Consider the following 16273-nt stretch of genomic DNA (forward strand, 5'->3'; position numbering starts at 1 on the left):
ACATGAGGGCATTCCAAGTTTTTTCTCTGTTTAGCGTCCACCCATCTTTCAAAAACCTACCTACCTATTCGCAAAAAACACACAAGCCAAAACATAAAAAACAAGCTTAAAAGTCATAAAAATGACGTCCTTCAAATGATTTGATATAACTTAACTGCTTTAATAGAAGAAATACCTATTCTTAAGCAAAAACAACGGATTAAATGCTGACAATACACCCATTATAACTTACTGTACATGCAGAATTATTTGGAGAAATTTACAAAATTCAAAAATTTCGACTTTGCCAATTTCAACCAAACTTGCCACAAAATATGCTTGGGTGATCATCACTGATGGGGATTCAAGTTTGTGCAAATAATAAGCCACTTATTCTTCCAATGGGAGATAATTAAAATTTTGTAAAAAATTATGTCACCATTTAACAAGATGTGTTTTTAAAACCCTATGCGCCTGGCGCTAACATTGAATTTTTTTAAAAAGCTATTTTTAGCATACATGTCTAAACATATAATTATGTCACAGTCAAGGTCACAAGGCCATTGACCTTGGTGTCAGTTGTAAGAACTTGATTAATAAAGTATGGATACCAAGTATGAAGTCTCTATTTCTTCACAGTGGTTCAAAAGTTATGGCAAAGGTACAAAAAAACTATTTTTAGCATACAGGTCACAGTCAAGGTCACAATGTCATTGACCTTGGTGACATTTGAATATCTATACACAGTGGTTTCATGTAGATATACGTGAAACCACTGTGTATAGAAATTGCTTATGATCGATATATTTATGTGATTTTCAAATAGAAACATACAGATTAATTAAATTGTCCGGGCTTAGAAATGAAGAAAAAAAATCGGATTTTTTTTTATTTTGAAAGTTTGAGGGAAAGGGGGGGGAGTAAGGATAATCCTGTCCACGAGCACCTGTACGTGGGTTTAACATAAGAAAAACAGGACCTTATTACTTTGGTGAGCAGTGTAGTCCATTGACCTTTTGTTCCTTATTCTTTTCATTCTAGTTTTAGTTTTCTGTATACTATCAATTATTACAATTCAAATTCTGACAGCCTTAATTGATACACAATAAAGAAATGTTTGGCTCAACTTAAGAATTTCTTTCAATTAGGAATTCCTGTGTTGGACCCCCTATTGAGGAGCCTACATATCTCTTGTCTCAAAGAACATGAAGATTTTCTATTGGAGGAACTGGAGCCTCTTGAACTCTGTGACCTTTTGTTTGAGGAGAGCGCAATAGACATTCCTGATCATGACAGAATTACAGAGACAAACAAAATTTCTAAGCAAATCCAACGCTTCTTGGAAACAGTAAAGAAAAATGAAAATAACTGCTTTCATTTTTTGTTGTTTATTCTGGGAAAAAATGGATATAGAGAAATTCTTGAGGAGCTTGTCAAAGCTGACTCAGGACCTAAAGGAGCTGGTAGGTATCTCTGTAATTGCAGCAATTTAAACAGTTTTTTTTTTCACACCATGTCGATCATTTTTGCCCTTTCACACTTGAAAACAATTTTGCTCTGTTTTAAATTCATACAAAAAAGTTCTCACCCCCTCTCAAACTAATGATTTGCTTTAAATAATTTCAAAAGTACAGTATATAATCAAATTTTATATGACTACATTATCTTCCATCAATTATTTCTTGTGTAATGTGTAAATTGTCATACATTGGACATGAACTACACTGATTAACAAATTGAAATCACCGAGGAATGTAAATAACAGTTTGTCAACATCATTATATCCTGCACTGAATTTCCTGACACTTTATAGTTATTTCAGGCATAATGTATCATCATAATTTGTATATCACCTAGAAATATTGATTCCATTATTTTTCAATAAATTTCAGCCCAATAAGTTTGTAACATACACTGATATGCATGTCCTTATGTATGCAAGAAGTTTTGATGTGATGTTTCTTGTAAGTAATCACCCATTCTCAGTATAAGGGCACAAATGCCTCTCTGATTTTTTAAAAAAATGAAGTTCAAGATAACAATTTTTCTATCAATTACTTTTGAAAGAAAGTATCTGAAGATTTTGTTTCCAGGTTTTTTTCATCAAATTTTAATACATGGAATAATGACAAGACGGTAAAGTAGAGGGTGATTTTATTCAGAAATGTAGCTTGAAATGTACGTTACTCTTTCTTCAATGTCCAATAAGATATGTAAAAAAAAAAATGTAGTCATTAAAATCACAATTGGAATATCTCATCTTAACACCAGAACATCCTACCAACTCTGTCAACAACATATTTTCTCGGCATACGAACGTGCGTTTGATTTTTCTTTTCAAAAAACAAAGGTTACTTTTTGATCCAGATGTATCAAAACTTTTTTTAAATATATACTTTAAATTCTTCTCTCTGTTTTGTTTAGAGCGAACAGTTTGTAATCTTGTCATTTTCTATAGATAGTGGAACTTAACATGTACATGTAATAAAATTCTATTTTGTAGTTACTGTCTTTTGTAACATATATCCATGCCGATTTAGACAACTACGTAAATGTAACGTACATTTCAAGATATATTTCTGTTTAATAAAAAGCTTAAAATTCATCTACAATTCATCGTTTTGTTTCAGTTTATTCCTAAAAAGATTCTCTATGTAATCACATTGTGTTATATGTCACAATCACCACTATAAAGACACGATTGCCTCGGAATATGAGTAGGTAACGTACATTTCAAGCTTGTAATAATATGTAAATTAGTAATAAGAAAGATTATTGAAAAAAAGCAATTATTGACATAAAAATCATTTCAATGAAGCGTTTTAACGCAGTAATATAAGAAATCATAATGTAACAAATGTGGTTATTTGTCATCAACTACAGGAATGTCACGTCACTTCGGTAACGTTCATTTCACATAAAATTGGGGAGTCCCCTCCATCTCAGTTCATTACCATTCTTTTGTGCTGTTTCGCTGAAATTGTCAACGGTCGTAGCCTAGTTACTTCTACCTGTGTGCAAGGGTACAGACAAAAAAAATAAGAGTCAGACGTAGTTTGCTATGATCTAACAAATGCTTGTGTTTGGCCATTGAAACTTAACATAAATCTATTTCGAATATACCCATCGACAGTCTAGATAACAATTTCATTTAGTATGTTGCAACATCGTTTGTCAAAACACAAACATACGTACTTTTCAGCAGATCTGGAACAATATAACCCAAAATGCAATGATTAAAACAAAACTGAGTAGTGTGTGCCTTTCAGTATTAGAAATGTACGTGGCCGTCTTGTGTTCTGGGTTTATTTGTTTTGTTTCTTTTTCTTTCTTCTTCTTTTTTTGTTTTGTTTTTTTTTTTTAGCTCTACTGGTCAGAGACCAGAAGAGCTTATGCGATAGTAATGCGTCCGTCGTCCGTCCGTCTGTCTAGCTGTCTGTCTGTCTGTAAACAGTTTTTCAAAATGCTACTCCTCCTACAGTTTTGGTCCGATTTCAATATAACTTGGCACACAAGTAGACTACACTAAGATACATAATTTTGTGCATCGGTTTTTGATTTCGATGAACGGTGTTGCCGTGGTTACTAAAAATAGAAATTTCTGTGAAATTCTTTCAAAATGCTACTCCTCCTACAGTTTTGATCTGATTTCAATATAACTTGGCACAAAAGTAGATTACACTAAGATACATAATTATGTGCATCGGTTTTTGATTTCGATGAACGGTGTTGCCGTGGTTACTAAAAATAAAAATTTCTTTGAAATTCTTTCAAAATGCTACTCCTCCTACAGTTTTGGTCCAATTTCAATATAACTTGGCACACAAGTAGACTACACTAAGATACATAATTCTGTGCATCGGTTTTTGATTTCGATAAACTGTGTTGCCGTGGTTACTAAAAATAGAAATTTCTTTGAAATTCTTTCAAAATGCTACTCCTCCTACAGATTTGGTCCGATTTCAGTATAACTTGGCACACAAGTAGACTACACTAAGATACATAATTCTGTGCATCGGTTTTTGATTTCGATAAACGGTGTTGCCGTGGTTACTAAAAATAGAAATTTCTGTGAAATTCTTTCAAAATGCTACTCCTCCTACAGTTTTGGTCCAATTTCATTATAACTTGGCACACAAGTAGACTACACTAAGATACATAATTCTGTGCATCGGTTTTTGATTTCGATGAACGGTGTTGCCTTGGTTACTAAAAATAGAAATTTCTTTGAAATTCTTTCAAAATGCTACTCCTCCTACAAATTTGGTCCGATATCAGTATAACTTGGCACACAAGTAGACTACACTAAGATACATAATTCTATGCATCGGTTTTTGATTTCGATAAACGGTGTTGCCGTGGTTACTAAAAATAGAAATTTCTGTGAAATTCTTTCAAAATGCTACTCCTCCTACAGTTTTGGTCTGATTTTGATATAACTTGGCATACAAGTAGACTACACTAAGATACATAATTCTGTGCATCGGTTTTTGATTTCAATGAACAATGTTGCCTTGGTTACTAAAAATAGAAATTTCTGTGAAATTCTTTCAAAATGCTACTCCTCCTGCAGTTTTGGTCTGATTTCAGTATAACTTGGCACACAAGTAGACTATACTAAGATACATAATTCTGTGCATTGGTTTTTATTTTGATGAGTGGCAAGGATCATTTTTCTATTTATTGCTGATTTAAAGTCTCAAGTCCCAACTGCTACTTTTCTCTTCCTTTGTTTTAAGTATAAACCAGTAGAGCTACAGTCTCGACAGAGACTTCTGTTTTTTTTACCAATTATAAGCCTATGCATACCTTGTTTTAAATTATCAACAGCAATTAAATTAATATTGACGAAAAGGCGCAAATTAAAAGTAAACAAACTGCAAAAAGGTTGCTAAAGATGAATTTAAGACACTTAGAAATAAATTTTCTAGCATGTGGTAATAATCTACCTCATTTACGAGGATTTCGGGGTACATTTAGATGGATTTATGTGGTCAGTTGTCAAATGGATTGTAACGATAATTTTGTTTCGCTCGTGTAAACGCAAATCATTGACTAAATTAAAAAAAATGTCAGTTAGAAATGCGCAAAATGTACGTTACCATACGTAACGTACATTTCAAATATAAAAATCAATTCTCTTCCACAAGCGTACGTTAGACATGCAGTATATTGATACTATTTGAACTTGCATATCATAAGAAATGCATCATACAGGTTTCGTATTCAGAAATATATACCAGGTATCAAAATTATATTACATATAATTGACCTTAATATATTTTGTTTTCCTCAGCAGAAACGTTCCTTTTCATTAATTTTTGGATTTAGCCGACCTCTAACCTTTGAAACTTTCCTTTGTGTACACATTCGAGTGTGTGAAAGTATGAGAATACATGATAATTCGTGCGAGATTCACTTAATTCGAATTTCATGGTAACGTACATTTCAGTAACGTACATTTCAAATGATCACTTTTCATGTGAAAAATAATTTTTAATTGTGTTAAGCAAAACGTCTTTGCCAGTTTACAGGATACAAGGGGTTGCTTATTCAGAGTCGTCTCATATTTTCTACTTAATATATATTCTTAATGGAAGAATATAGGTAACGTACATTTCTTTCTTATCTCTACGATTGAAAATGTCTTTCATTCCGTAAACATATTTATAAAAGTTGCTCAAATTGTTCAATTTCATGTTACATTATCTAAGTAGGAGTTATTCATCCTCCCAAATTTTAGCCCATCAATAAATAAAGGAGAACAAAACTATCAGGTGTATAATCTTTGTGTTTGCTTGTAATGTGGTTGAAATAGAATTAAGCGACAGGGACATTGCACAATAAAAATTATTTATTATCACAAAGAAAATGTATTTAATGTTATGAAAAGAAATATATATGATACAGGGTTTAACTTATCAGAAATTTTTTACTTGAGAATCAAAACTATATATTACACAGAGAGTATTCAGCATAATATTTGCCTCGGCGACAGTAACGTACATTTCAAATAGGCTACTATATTTGAATTTGGAACTCCTTAAATACCCTTTCGGATCGATAATTATATGAATTCTTATTCATTGTTGTATGACTATTTCTAATGTTGATTTAAAAATTACATCAGTGGTATTTCTTCTAAATGAAAACGAGGCGACATTATTTGAGCCCTTATATTGAGAATGGGTGAATGCCCTGTTTTGAATTATACTGTGTATTTGAACTCACTTCTTTCATTTTTTCAAAATTATGAATTTCATGGCCCCTGGGTCTATGGGGTGCCGTTTTGGTATTTTCTGCCAAAAAGTGATATTACCTGTTCATATAGATGATATCACCTATTCAATTGGTGATATCGCCTATATGACTTAGTGATATCACCTATTCAGATTTTGAATAGGTGATATCACCTATTCGAATAGGTGATATCACCTATTCGAATGAGTGATATCACCTATTCAAATTGAAAAGGTGATATCACCTATTCGAATGAGTGATATCACCTATTCAAATTGAATAGGTATTCAAATTGAATAGGTGATATCACCTATTCAAATAAGTGATATCACCTATTCGAATTTGTGATATCACCTATTCAGCACGAATAGGTGATATCACCTATCACCTATTCGAATAGGTGATATCACCTATTCAAATTATTTATGAAATAACAACAGCTCCCTGGGTGGCTAAATCTTATTTACTTTAACTTTCGTTTCACAACTCATCATTCTAGGAGACTTTGCATTTAATTTTAATCAACCCTTATAGAAATTGTAGTTTGTTTTGCTCACAAATTAATTTATTACACTTATCTATGAAGTAAACTTTAAGAAAATTAGAAAAAAAACGGAAAAATGAAAACTGGGTAGTCCGAATTTTCTTGGTTCCAGTGGTAATCTGTATATTATAGGGAGCATTCATTATTTAATGTTGTAAGAAATTCAAATAGGTGATATCACCTATTCGAATAAGTGATATCACCAATTCAAATTGAATAGGTGATATCACCTATTCGAATAGGTGATATCACTTATTCGAATAGGTGATATCACCTATATAGCACGAATAGGTGATATCACCTATTCGAATAGGTGATATCACCTATTCGTGCTATATATATATTCATTTCCAATAGGTGATATCACCTATTCGAATAGGTGATATCACCTATACGAATAAGTGATGTCACCTTTTCAAATAGGTGATATCACCTATTGAAAATGAATAGGTGATATCACCTATTCGAAGAGGTGATATCACCTATTCGAATAAGTGATATCACCTATTCGAATAGGTGATTTCACTTTTTGCTAGTAAATACCAAAACGGCGCCCCATATGGGTCAGGCTTCTGGTTTCGTGAGAGCTCTATGGTTCTGATAGTGAAAATGCATAATTTTTTTAAAATCTTACTCTGTGCCTCTTTGAATTTAGCAGGCAAACTAATTGCATGGTTATCATGAGCAAAGATGCCTCTTCCAAATTATAAAATTCATATCCCCTGGGACAGGAGGTAGGGTAGGGTGGTGTAATTTCGACCACCTGGTTAATTTCAACCGTTCATAAATACCTTAATATATTTTGTTTATGGCGTATAATTGTGTATGTAAATTTATATTATGCAGATAGAAAACGTATTTATATATTGCGTCCAAAATAGTTTTATTTCCATGAGTGTTATTAAGATCTTTTTTGGAAAATTACATCAAGGAATAGGCTTTATATCCTGAAAAATTACAGACGGGTATATTTTTGCCACTACGGCGAACTATCACCTCTGAAAAATCTTGCATGGAAAGACAATCAATGGATATCCCTGACGTGAGATTTATCAAATATCATTTTGACCAATGTAAAATGACGCAATTTACTATCTGTCACCAGAAAGAATTCATGACCGTCCAGAAAAAATATTATGATACGAATTATGTACATTAATACCTGGTAGAAACTAGTACTTTAATAGTGAAAAATCATTTGTTTTATTTACATGCGGTTTAGATGCCTATACATGTACATTTGTAGCATGCCTTAACCAATTGGCATATCGGCGTCATAGGTATCTGGTGCACTCGATGTCTTCGAATTAGGTACATTTAGAAAATTGTCATTTTTTGGTCAGTATATTTTTACTCGATCTTTTATGCTGTATAGCAGTAAAATTCAGTTTTCATCTCAAGAACCACTGGGCCAGAAAAGTTGAAACTTATATGGAAGCATCCTGGGGTAGTGTAGATTCTAAATTATTCAAATAATGGCCTCGGGGGTAGGGTGGGGCCACTGTGAGGAAATAAAGTTTTACATTAAAATTTATGTGAAAAATCTTTAAAAATCATCTTCTCTAGATCCATGGGGCCAGAATAGCTGAAACTTATGTGAAAGTATACTGGGATAGTGTATATTCTAAATTTTTCAATCAGGGGTAGGGTGGAAATTCATAATTGTTTCCGTTAATATTTAAACATTTTCAGCTTCTTTTCTAGAATTGCTGAACGAATTCCAACCAATTTTGGCATACAGTTTAAATGAGTAAAGGGGAACAAAATTTTTGAATTTCATGGTCCCTGCTCCCCTGGGGCCTGAGGGGTGGGGCTAAAACAATCAAACTTAGTGCTATCTTTAGGAATCTTCTTTTCTCCTGGAAATTTAGCAGTTGAACTGTTTTCATGGTTTTAATTAAAGATTTATGCATTTATTCTTTGAAAATCTTCTTAAATGCAAAATTAATATATTGGTACCAAAATTTGAGGTATGTCCAGTGCACGATGATTTTTCGATATTGTCGACATCGCAGTGAAATACCAGTCCTCCTTATATCACAACATATTCAACATGACAATGTTGGATAATAGTCATCATAATACCTTTGTTTATCTATCAATACATAACATTGTTAAACGATAATGAGTCCAAAGCATGTACACATTGCCTTCTGTTTTCTGTTGTTAACATCGTTCACATCGTCAACATTGCAATGTTGGTCGATATCGAGTCAACATTGTGTCAACATTGCCCTTCTCATTTTTCTTGTTTACATCGTTCACATCGTCGACATTACAATGTTGGTCGATATCGAGTCGACATTGTGTCAACATTGTCCTTCTTATTTTTCTTGTTTACATCGTTCACATTGTCGATATCGCAATGTTGCCGATATCGAGTCGACATTGTGTCAACATTGCCCTTCTTATTTTTGTTGGTTTACATCGTTCACATCGTCGACATTGCAATGTTGGTCGATATCGAGTCGACATTGTGTCAACATTGCCTTCTTATTTTTCTTGTTTTCATCATTCACATAGTCGACATCGAAATGTTGGTTGATATCGAGTCAAAATCGTGTCAACATTGCCTTCCATTTTTCTTGTTTACATCGTTCACATCGTCGACATTGCAATGTTGGTCGATATCTAGTCGACATTGTGTCAACATTGCCCTTCTTATTTTTCTTGTTTACATCGTTCACATTGTCGACATTACAATGTTGGTCGATATCTAGTCGACATTGTGTCAACATTGCCCTTCTTATTTTTCTTGTTTACATCGTTCACATCGTCAACATTGCAATGTTGATCAATATCGAGTCGACATCGTGTCAACATTGCCCTTCTTATCTTTATTGTTTACATCGTTCACATTGTCGACATCGCAATGTTGGTCGATATCGAGTCGACATTGTGTCAAACATTGCCCTTCTTATTTTTCTTGTTTATCGTTCACATCGTCGACATTACAATGTTGGTCGATATCGAGTTAACATTGTGTCAACATTGTCCTTCTCATTTTTCTTGTTTACATCATTCACATCGTGGACACAGCCATATTGGTCGATAATGAGTAGATATTTGTGTGAATAATGCATTCTTATTTTTAGCTCTTCTGAGCCAAAGGCTCAAAGAGCTAATGCTATGGCCATTTGTGCGGTGTGCGGTGTGCGTTAACTTTTTAGAATATGGGCCATAACTCAAGAACCCCTTGGCCAATCAGTGTCAAATTTGTCACAGGGTATCCTTGGCCCAAGGGCTACCATTTTTACTAAAATAAGGGTTGGGACCTTAAAACAAGGGGAGATAATCAGGAAAACAAAACCAAAAGTACTGGTTGCTAAAAAATCTTCTTCTCCAGAACCACCAGGCAGATTTTCACCAAACTTACATACAAGGATCAGGATATGTTGAAGATTAAAAATTGTTCAAGGCATGACCCTGGGGCAAAGGGCGTGGTCTCAAGGTCACTTTAAAGTTGACCTAAATTTACAATTATTAAAAATGTTTATATTTTGCTTACTATAAGGACTAGGATCATCAAATCTTGTAAGTTGATGCATCTTAGGACTTCACATCATGTTAACTCAAAAGTAGGTCACCGTGACCTACTTTTTGAACTTTATGACTTATCCTTTTTAAAACATTTAATCCCATTATTTCAGGCACTGAAAGGGTTAGAATCATCAAATCTTGAAAGTTGCTGCATCTTGGAACCTTAAAACATATGTAAGAAAAAGTAGGTCACTGTGACCTACTTTTAGAATTTTTCAGGCATTTGTTTTAAAATTGTTTAAAAGGCATATTTTGATTACCTTTAGACCTACAATCATCAAACTTGGTCGGGAGATGTATCTTGGGACTCTGAAAAATGTCGACCAAAATGTAGGTCACGGTGACCTACTTTCGACATTTTATGGCTATATTTCAGTATCTTAGGTATTTATTGGCTTAGAATCATCAAAGTTTGTGAGTTGATGCATCTTGGGTTTTCGGAGAATGTTGACCAAAAAGTAGGTCACAGTGACCTACTTTTGACATTTTATGGCTATATTTATGTATCTCTAGTACTTATCAGTTTAGAATCATCATACTTTGTGAGTTGATGCATCTTGGGTTTTCGGAGAATGTCGACCAAAAAGTAGGTCATTGTGACATACTTTTGAATATCTCAGGTATTTATTGGCTTAGAATCATCAAACTTTGTCAGTTGATGCATCTTGGGTTTTCGGAGAATGTCGACCAAAAAGTAGGTCACAGTGACCTACTTTTGACATTTTATGGCTATATTTATGTATCTCTTGTACTTATTGGTTTAGAATCATCATACTTTGTCAGTTGATGCATCTTGGATTTTCGGAGAATGTCGACCAAAAAGTAGGTCACGGTGACCTACTTTTGAATATCTCAGGTATTTATTGGCTTAGAATTATCAAACTTGGTCAGCAGATGCATCTTGGAACTCTAAAAGATGTCAACCAAAATGCAGGTCACGATGACCTACTTTCGACATTTTATGCTATATTTAAGTATCTCCAGTACTTATTGGTTTAGAATCATCATACTTTGTCAGTTGATGCATCTTGGGTTTTCCGAGATTGTCAACCAAAAAGTAGGTCACAGTGACCTACTTTTGAATATCTCAGGTATTTATTGGCTTAGAATTATCAAACTTTGTCAGCAGATGCATCTTGGGACTCTGAAAAATGTCGACTAAAATGTAGGTCACAGTGACCTACTTTTGACATTTTATGGCTATATTTCAGTATCTTAGGTATTTATTGGCTTAGAATCATCAAACTTTGTCAGTTGATGCGTTTTGGGTTTTCCAAGAATGTAGACCAAAAAGTAATCCTAATTGGCTAAGGATCATAAAACTTTGTCAGGTGATGCAACTTTGGTCTTAGGATACTTAGGGTTAGAAGCTTCAAATACAAGTGATAGGTTGTACAATTTATCAGAAGAGCGATTCAAGGCCCTTGGGCCTCTTGTCTTGTTTACATATTTGTGTTGGCCTTTATGAAGTGGACATCATGGCAACATAACGTTTCCTTTTATGTTAATCTATCTTGGTAAAATCATTGTCAACACATTTAACGCATAAAATCATTTTATGTAAGTGTGGTATATTATTTTCTTTCATTTTAGAAATAATACCTGTATCAATGTAGATGATGTAAAAGCGATATTGCATCAACATTGTTTACATTGCGATGTCGACGATGTCGTCATGTAGAAACAATAAAAATGTAGACGATGTAAAGGCGATATCGCATCAACATTGTTTACATTGCGAAATCAACAATGTTAACATACAGTGAAAAAATTATAACAATATAGACGTTGTAAAAGCGATATCGCATCAATATCGTGTACATTGCAATATCTTCATAATGAATAAAAACAAGGTAGACAATCTAATCACAATATCGGGTCTACATTGTCATTATTGCGATGTCGACAATGTCGAACTGATAAAGTGAATTGGACATTAATGCAAAATTTGGGTATTCTCACTGGAAATACAATTGTGAAATATGAAAGTAAGCCAAGGTTAAAGTTTTTTCATAAGTACGGAAATCTCCAAGGTCAAGGTCAAAAAATCAATGTAATTGGTTTCCAATGAAATGTCTTGCCACAAAAAATACATATGTATGGAAGCCCTAGCTCTAACCCTTCAAAAGTTATGGCCAAGGTTAAAATTTTTAAAAAGTTGGTCAAAGTCAAAGGGTCAAAGGTTTTGCTTGCAAATGAAAGGTCTTGTCACAAGGATTAAATATGTAGAGTATGAAAGCACTAGTCCTAACCTTTTCAAAGTTATGGTCAAGGTTTGCTTTTTAAAAGTAGGTCTAATGCCAAGGTCAAGGTCAAAGAATCAAAGTTTTTGGTATTCTGATCAATGAATGGTCTTCTTACAAGGATTACATATGTAAAGTATGAGATCACTAGCCCTTAGCGTTCAAAGTTATGGCCAAGATTAAAGTTTTTTCTAAGTTCAAAAATCTACAAAGTCAAGGTCAAAAGGTCAAGGTAATTGGTATCCAATGAAAGGTCTTGCCAGAAAGAATACATATGTAAAGTATGGAAGCCCTAGCCCTAACCGTTGAGAAGTTGTGGCCAAGGTTAAAAAAAATTAAAAGTAGGTCAAACTCCAAGGTCAAAGGGTCAAAGTTCTTGTTATCAAATGAAAGGTCTTGTCACAAGGATTTAATATGTAGAGTATGAAAGCACTAGTCCTAACCCTTTGAAACTTATGGTCAAGGTTTTTTTTTTTCAAAAAGAAGGTCAAACGTCAAGGTGAAAGGGTCAAAGTTCTTGGTATCCAATGAAGGGTCTTCTCACAAGGATTACATATGTGAAGTATGAAAGCACTAGCCCTAACTGTTCAAAATTTATGACCAAGGTTAAAGTTTTTTCATAAGTACAGAAATCTCCAAGGTCAAGGTCAAAAGGTCAAGGTTGTTATCCAATGAAAGGTCTTTCCACAAAAAATATATATTTGAAAAATAAATGCCCTGGTATTTACTGTTTAAAAGATATGGCAAAAGTAAAAGTTTGGAATTTTTGTGTAAAAGTGGGTCTAACTAAAAAGTCAAGGTCAAAAGGTAAAATCTGGTGGTACCCAAAGAAAGGTCTTGTCACAATGACACATGTGAAATATGAAAGTCATAGCTCCACTTAAGCAAAAGTTATGGGCAAGATTAAAGTTTTTGCAGACAAACAGACATACAGAGAGAGACGGAAGGATGGACACAACAAAAACTATATACCCCTGAAACATCGTTTATGGGGGCATAAACATATCTTAATTCTGATTCAAGTATACTAGAAGTTTTAAATGAAGTCAGTCAGTGTTTCTTGCATAAATTTTTTGATGGATTGCAATTCATAAAACATCATTCAATTATAGTCAAATTTATTGCTTAAATAGTGCTTCCCATAACTTCATTGCTCTAATTTTTTGCAGAAACAGATGCAGAGTTTGAATGGAGAGTATCACACAAATTCAACAACACAGTATCTTCAGGTAAAGGCAATGTAAAAGTATGAAATTATAAAAAGTGTAGAATTCACTTTAGCTCTCGATTAAAAAAAAATCAAACATCTTTGATTACCAGTCCTTAAATGTATTGATACTGTAAACCAACTTTTATTTGCAACAACTTCATTTCACGATTTTCTGGGGATAAACTAGTTCGCGAAATTACTTTCCTTGATGAAGCCAAATTTTTTATCTGTTGTTATAAGGCAAATAGACTTTAAAGACCAGTTCGTGGCAAGAAATATTTGTGATGATGGGGCTCTCGAGAACTTTGCGAAAATTTCTCGCACACAAATAAAACTTGATTTACAGTATTATGTACAGAACATGAATTGTATATTCTTATAGAAAGTGTCCAGAATAGATCCATAAATGTAAAGCTAACAGTGGAAGGTTCCAAAGGAAGGCAGGTTGAACAAGCACTTCATCAGCAGGTACTCTCCACAGACACTGGGATTATTGAGGAGGCTGCTACGTATGGACAAATGACTATTGAAGATGTCTCTACTGGTTCTGTAGTCATTCAGTTAAGGCCGATCACTGACCAAGCTGTACGGACATTACTCAATGCCAGAGAAAACAACAGGCTGGTGGAGTTTATACTAGGGATGATAAAGAGGGTAAATATACCTACTGTTCAGGGAACAGAGCCTCTGGAGATCAGGGTACAGGTTTCTTATTCACACCCACCAGCAGCTAAGCCAGGTAAAGTTCATCTTTCAAAAAAAATACATTATAATGCAATGCACACATAACATTTATTTGCATTATGTACTGATATATACCTTCCCCAGAGAGTCTTACACAGCAGAAAATGATTTTTTTTGTGTGTTGTCTTTCAGATATTCCTAAGGCAGAACTAACCAAGCAGAGAGTGAAAGTTTATAGGAATGAACTTGTCTCCGAGTTAGAACCTGGAGCTCTGATTTCTTTGTTATCAAAATCAGAATGCTCTGCACGGAGCGCAATGGATTCGATCAGAAGTGCTCCCACTTCTAGTGAACGTACAGAAAAACTTCTATCATTGATTGAGAATGGGGATTTAAAGACAGTAGAGGCTTTTATTACTGCTCTAAAGGACGTAGGATATCGTGAGATTTTGGAATTAATTGATCCCATAGATATCCATAGTAAAGCTGGTAAGTGAATCAACTACATATGAAAAGTGTTTTAAATAATTCATTTGGATCAGCAGCTATATTCATTTGATATTCTGCTGTATTGTGGGTAAACTATGAATTTTTAGAATATTTGGTACATTAAGATCGTTTATGAGAGTCAAGTGTGTGTCATACTGTAGACGTACTTTTTTCCATGGAGTCATAATTCCGCGGAATCTCAATTCTGTTTAATCGGCGGGTAGAAAAATACATGGATTTTCTAGATTGTCACTATATGCCTTACATTTATATTAAGTACGCATGGACAAATTCCAGCAGGAAAATTGTGACCGAGTACATAGCGTAAATTAATACCACCCAGAAAAAAGTACTCCTACAGTACCTTTGACTCAAGTGGAAAATTCAAGGTCACTGGTATAAAAAGTGTTAAATTCATGACTTGTCTATCATTTTCTAATGGAGAAACATTGGATGTCTATATTTCACCTAAAATTTACTCATTACAGAGGATGTGTCATTTTTTTTAACCAAGGTCTTACTGGCAAGCTCAAAATCACATTAATACAAAAGTTGAATGGACTCTTTAAAAAAATGTAGTCAGGAGTATTATTTTGTGATCTTATTCACAGTACCTCAAGTTTTATACTTCTGTGGATCCTGTACAATGGTGTATAATATGCATGTGACCGTTAAGGCCCTCATAGACCTCTTGTTTTATCTTGTGATAAAAAACAGCAGGGTCAATGGTGACTCAGGTGAGCATTGTGGCCCATTGGCCTCATTTGTTTTGCTTCATTCATATTTTAACATCAATTCTCTGTAAGGACCAAAATTTTACTATAGGGCTGTGGCACACACCATGGGCGATTTCAATGAAACTTTTTCAGGTGATTAATGCCCATACAGTATGACATAATCAACATTCAAAATTAAGGTTACCACCTTGGTTGCCATGGTAACGGACAAAAATAGATTTTGGCCCCATTTATGCCCATTTCACACATAAAAATGCTATATAATTCATTTCATATGGTATAATCATCTTTATTTTTATAAGATAAATAATACATTATATGAACAGAACATATGGAGCAATATATTACACAAATAAAAAAAATAATTCTAAATGTCACAGCAAATTCCTCAATTGGTGGCTCAAAGATGACCAAATTCTAACATTTCGAAAATGGACATTTTTACCCTGTTTTTCAAGAGGTCTATCAAAAATTGCAAGCACTATGAGAAAAAATCAACTGAAATTTTAAAAACACTATAATAATGTTATTCAACTTTTATAAAAAGTAGAGTGGGTATTTTATTCGTTTAAAATATTTTTAACTTCAAAAACTGGCATTTTGCCAA

At 33.7% G+C, this 16273-nt stretch overlaps 1 protein-coding gene across 1 annotated transcript; it reads left to right on the forward strand.

Annotated features, from left to right (window-relative positions):
• Positions 1–1127: 1127 nt before the first annotated feature.
• On the forward strand, positions 1128–14937 carry LOC134268179 (uncharacterized; the record flags this gene model as incomplete). The annotated part of the gene is made up of 4 exons (XM_062750371.1): positions 1128–1442; positions 13716–13775; positions 14139–14495; positions 14633–14937. Coding segments are annotated over 4 exons (1037 nt in total), but the record flags the coding sequence as incomplete, so codon positions are not given.
• Between the last annotated feature and the right edge of the window lie 1336 nt (positions 14938–16273).

This window comes from Saccostrea cucullata, unplaced genomic scaffold, assembly GCF_032062105.1.
Source record: "Saccostrea cucullata isolate Sc308-1 unplaced genomic scaffold, CSIRO_AGI_Scuc_v1 ctg9284, whole genome shotgun sequence".
NCBI lineage: Eukaryota > Metazoa > Mollusca > Bivalvia > Ostreida > Ostreidae > Saccostrea > Saccostrea cuccullata.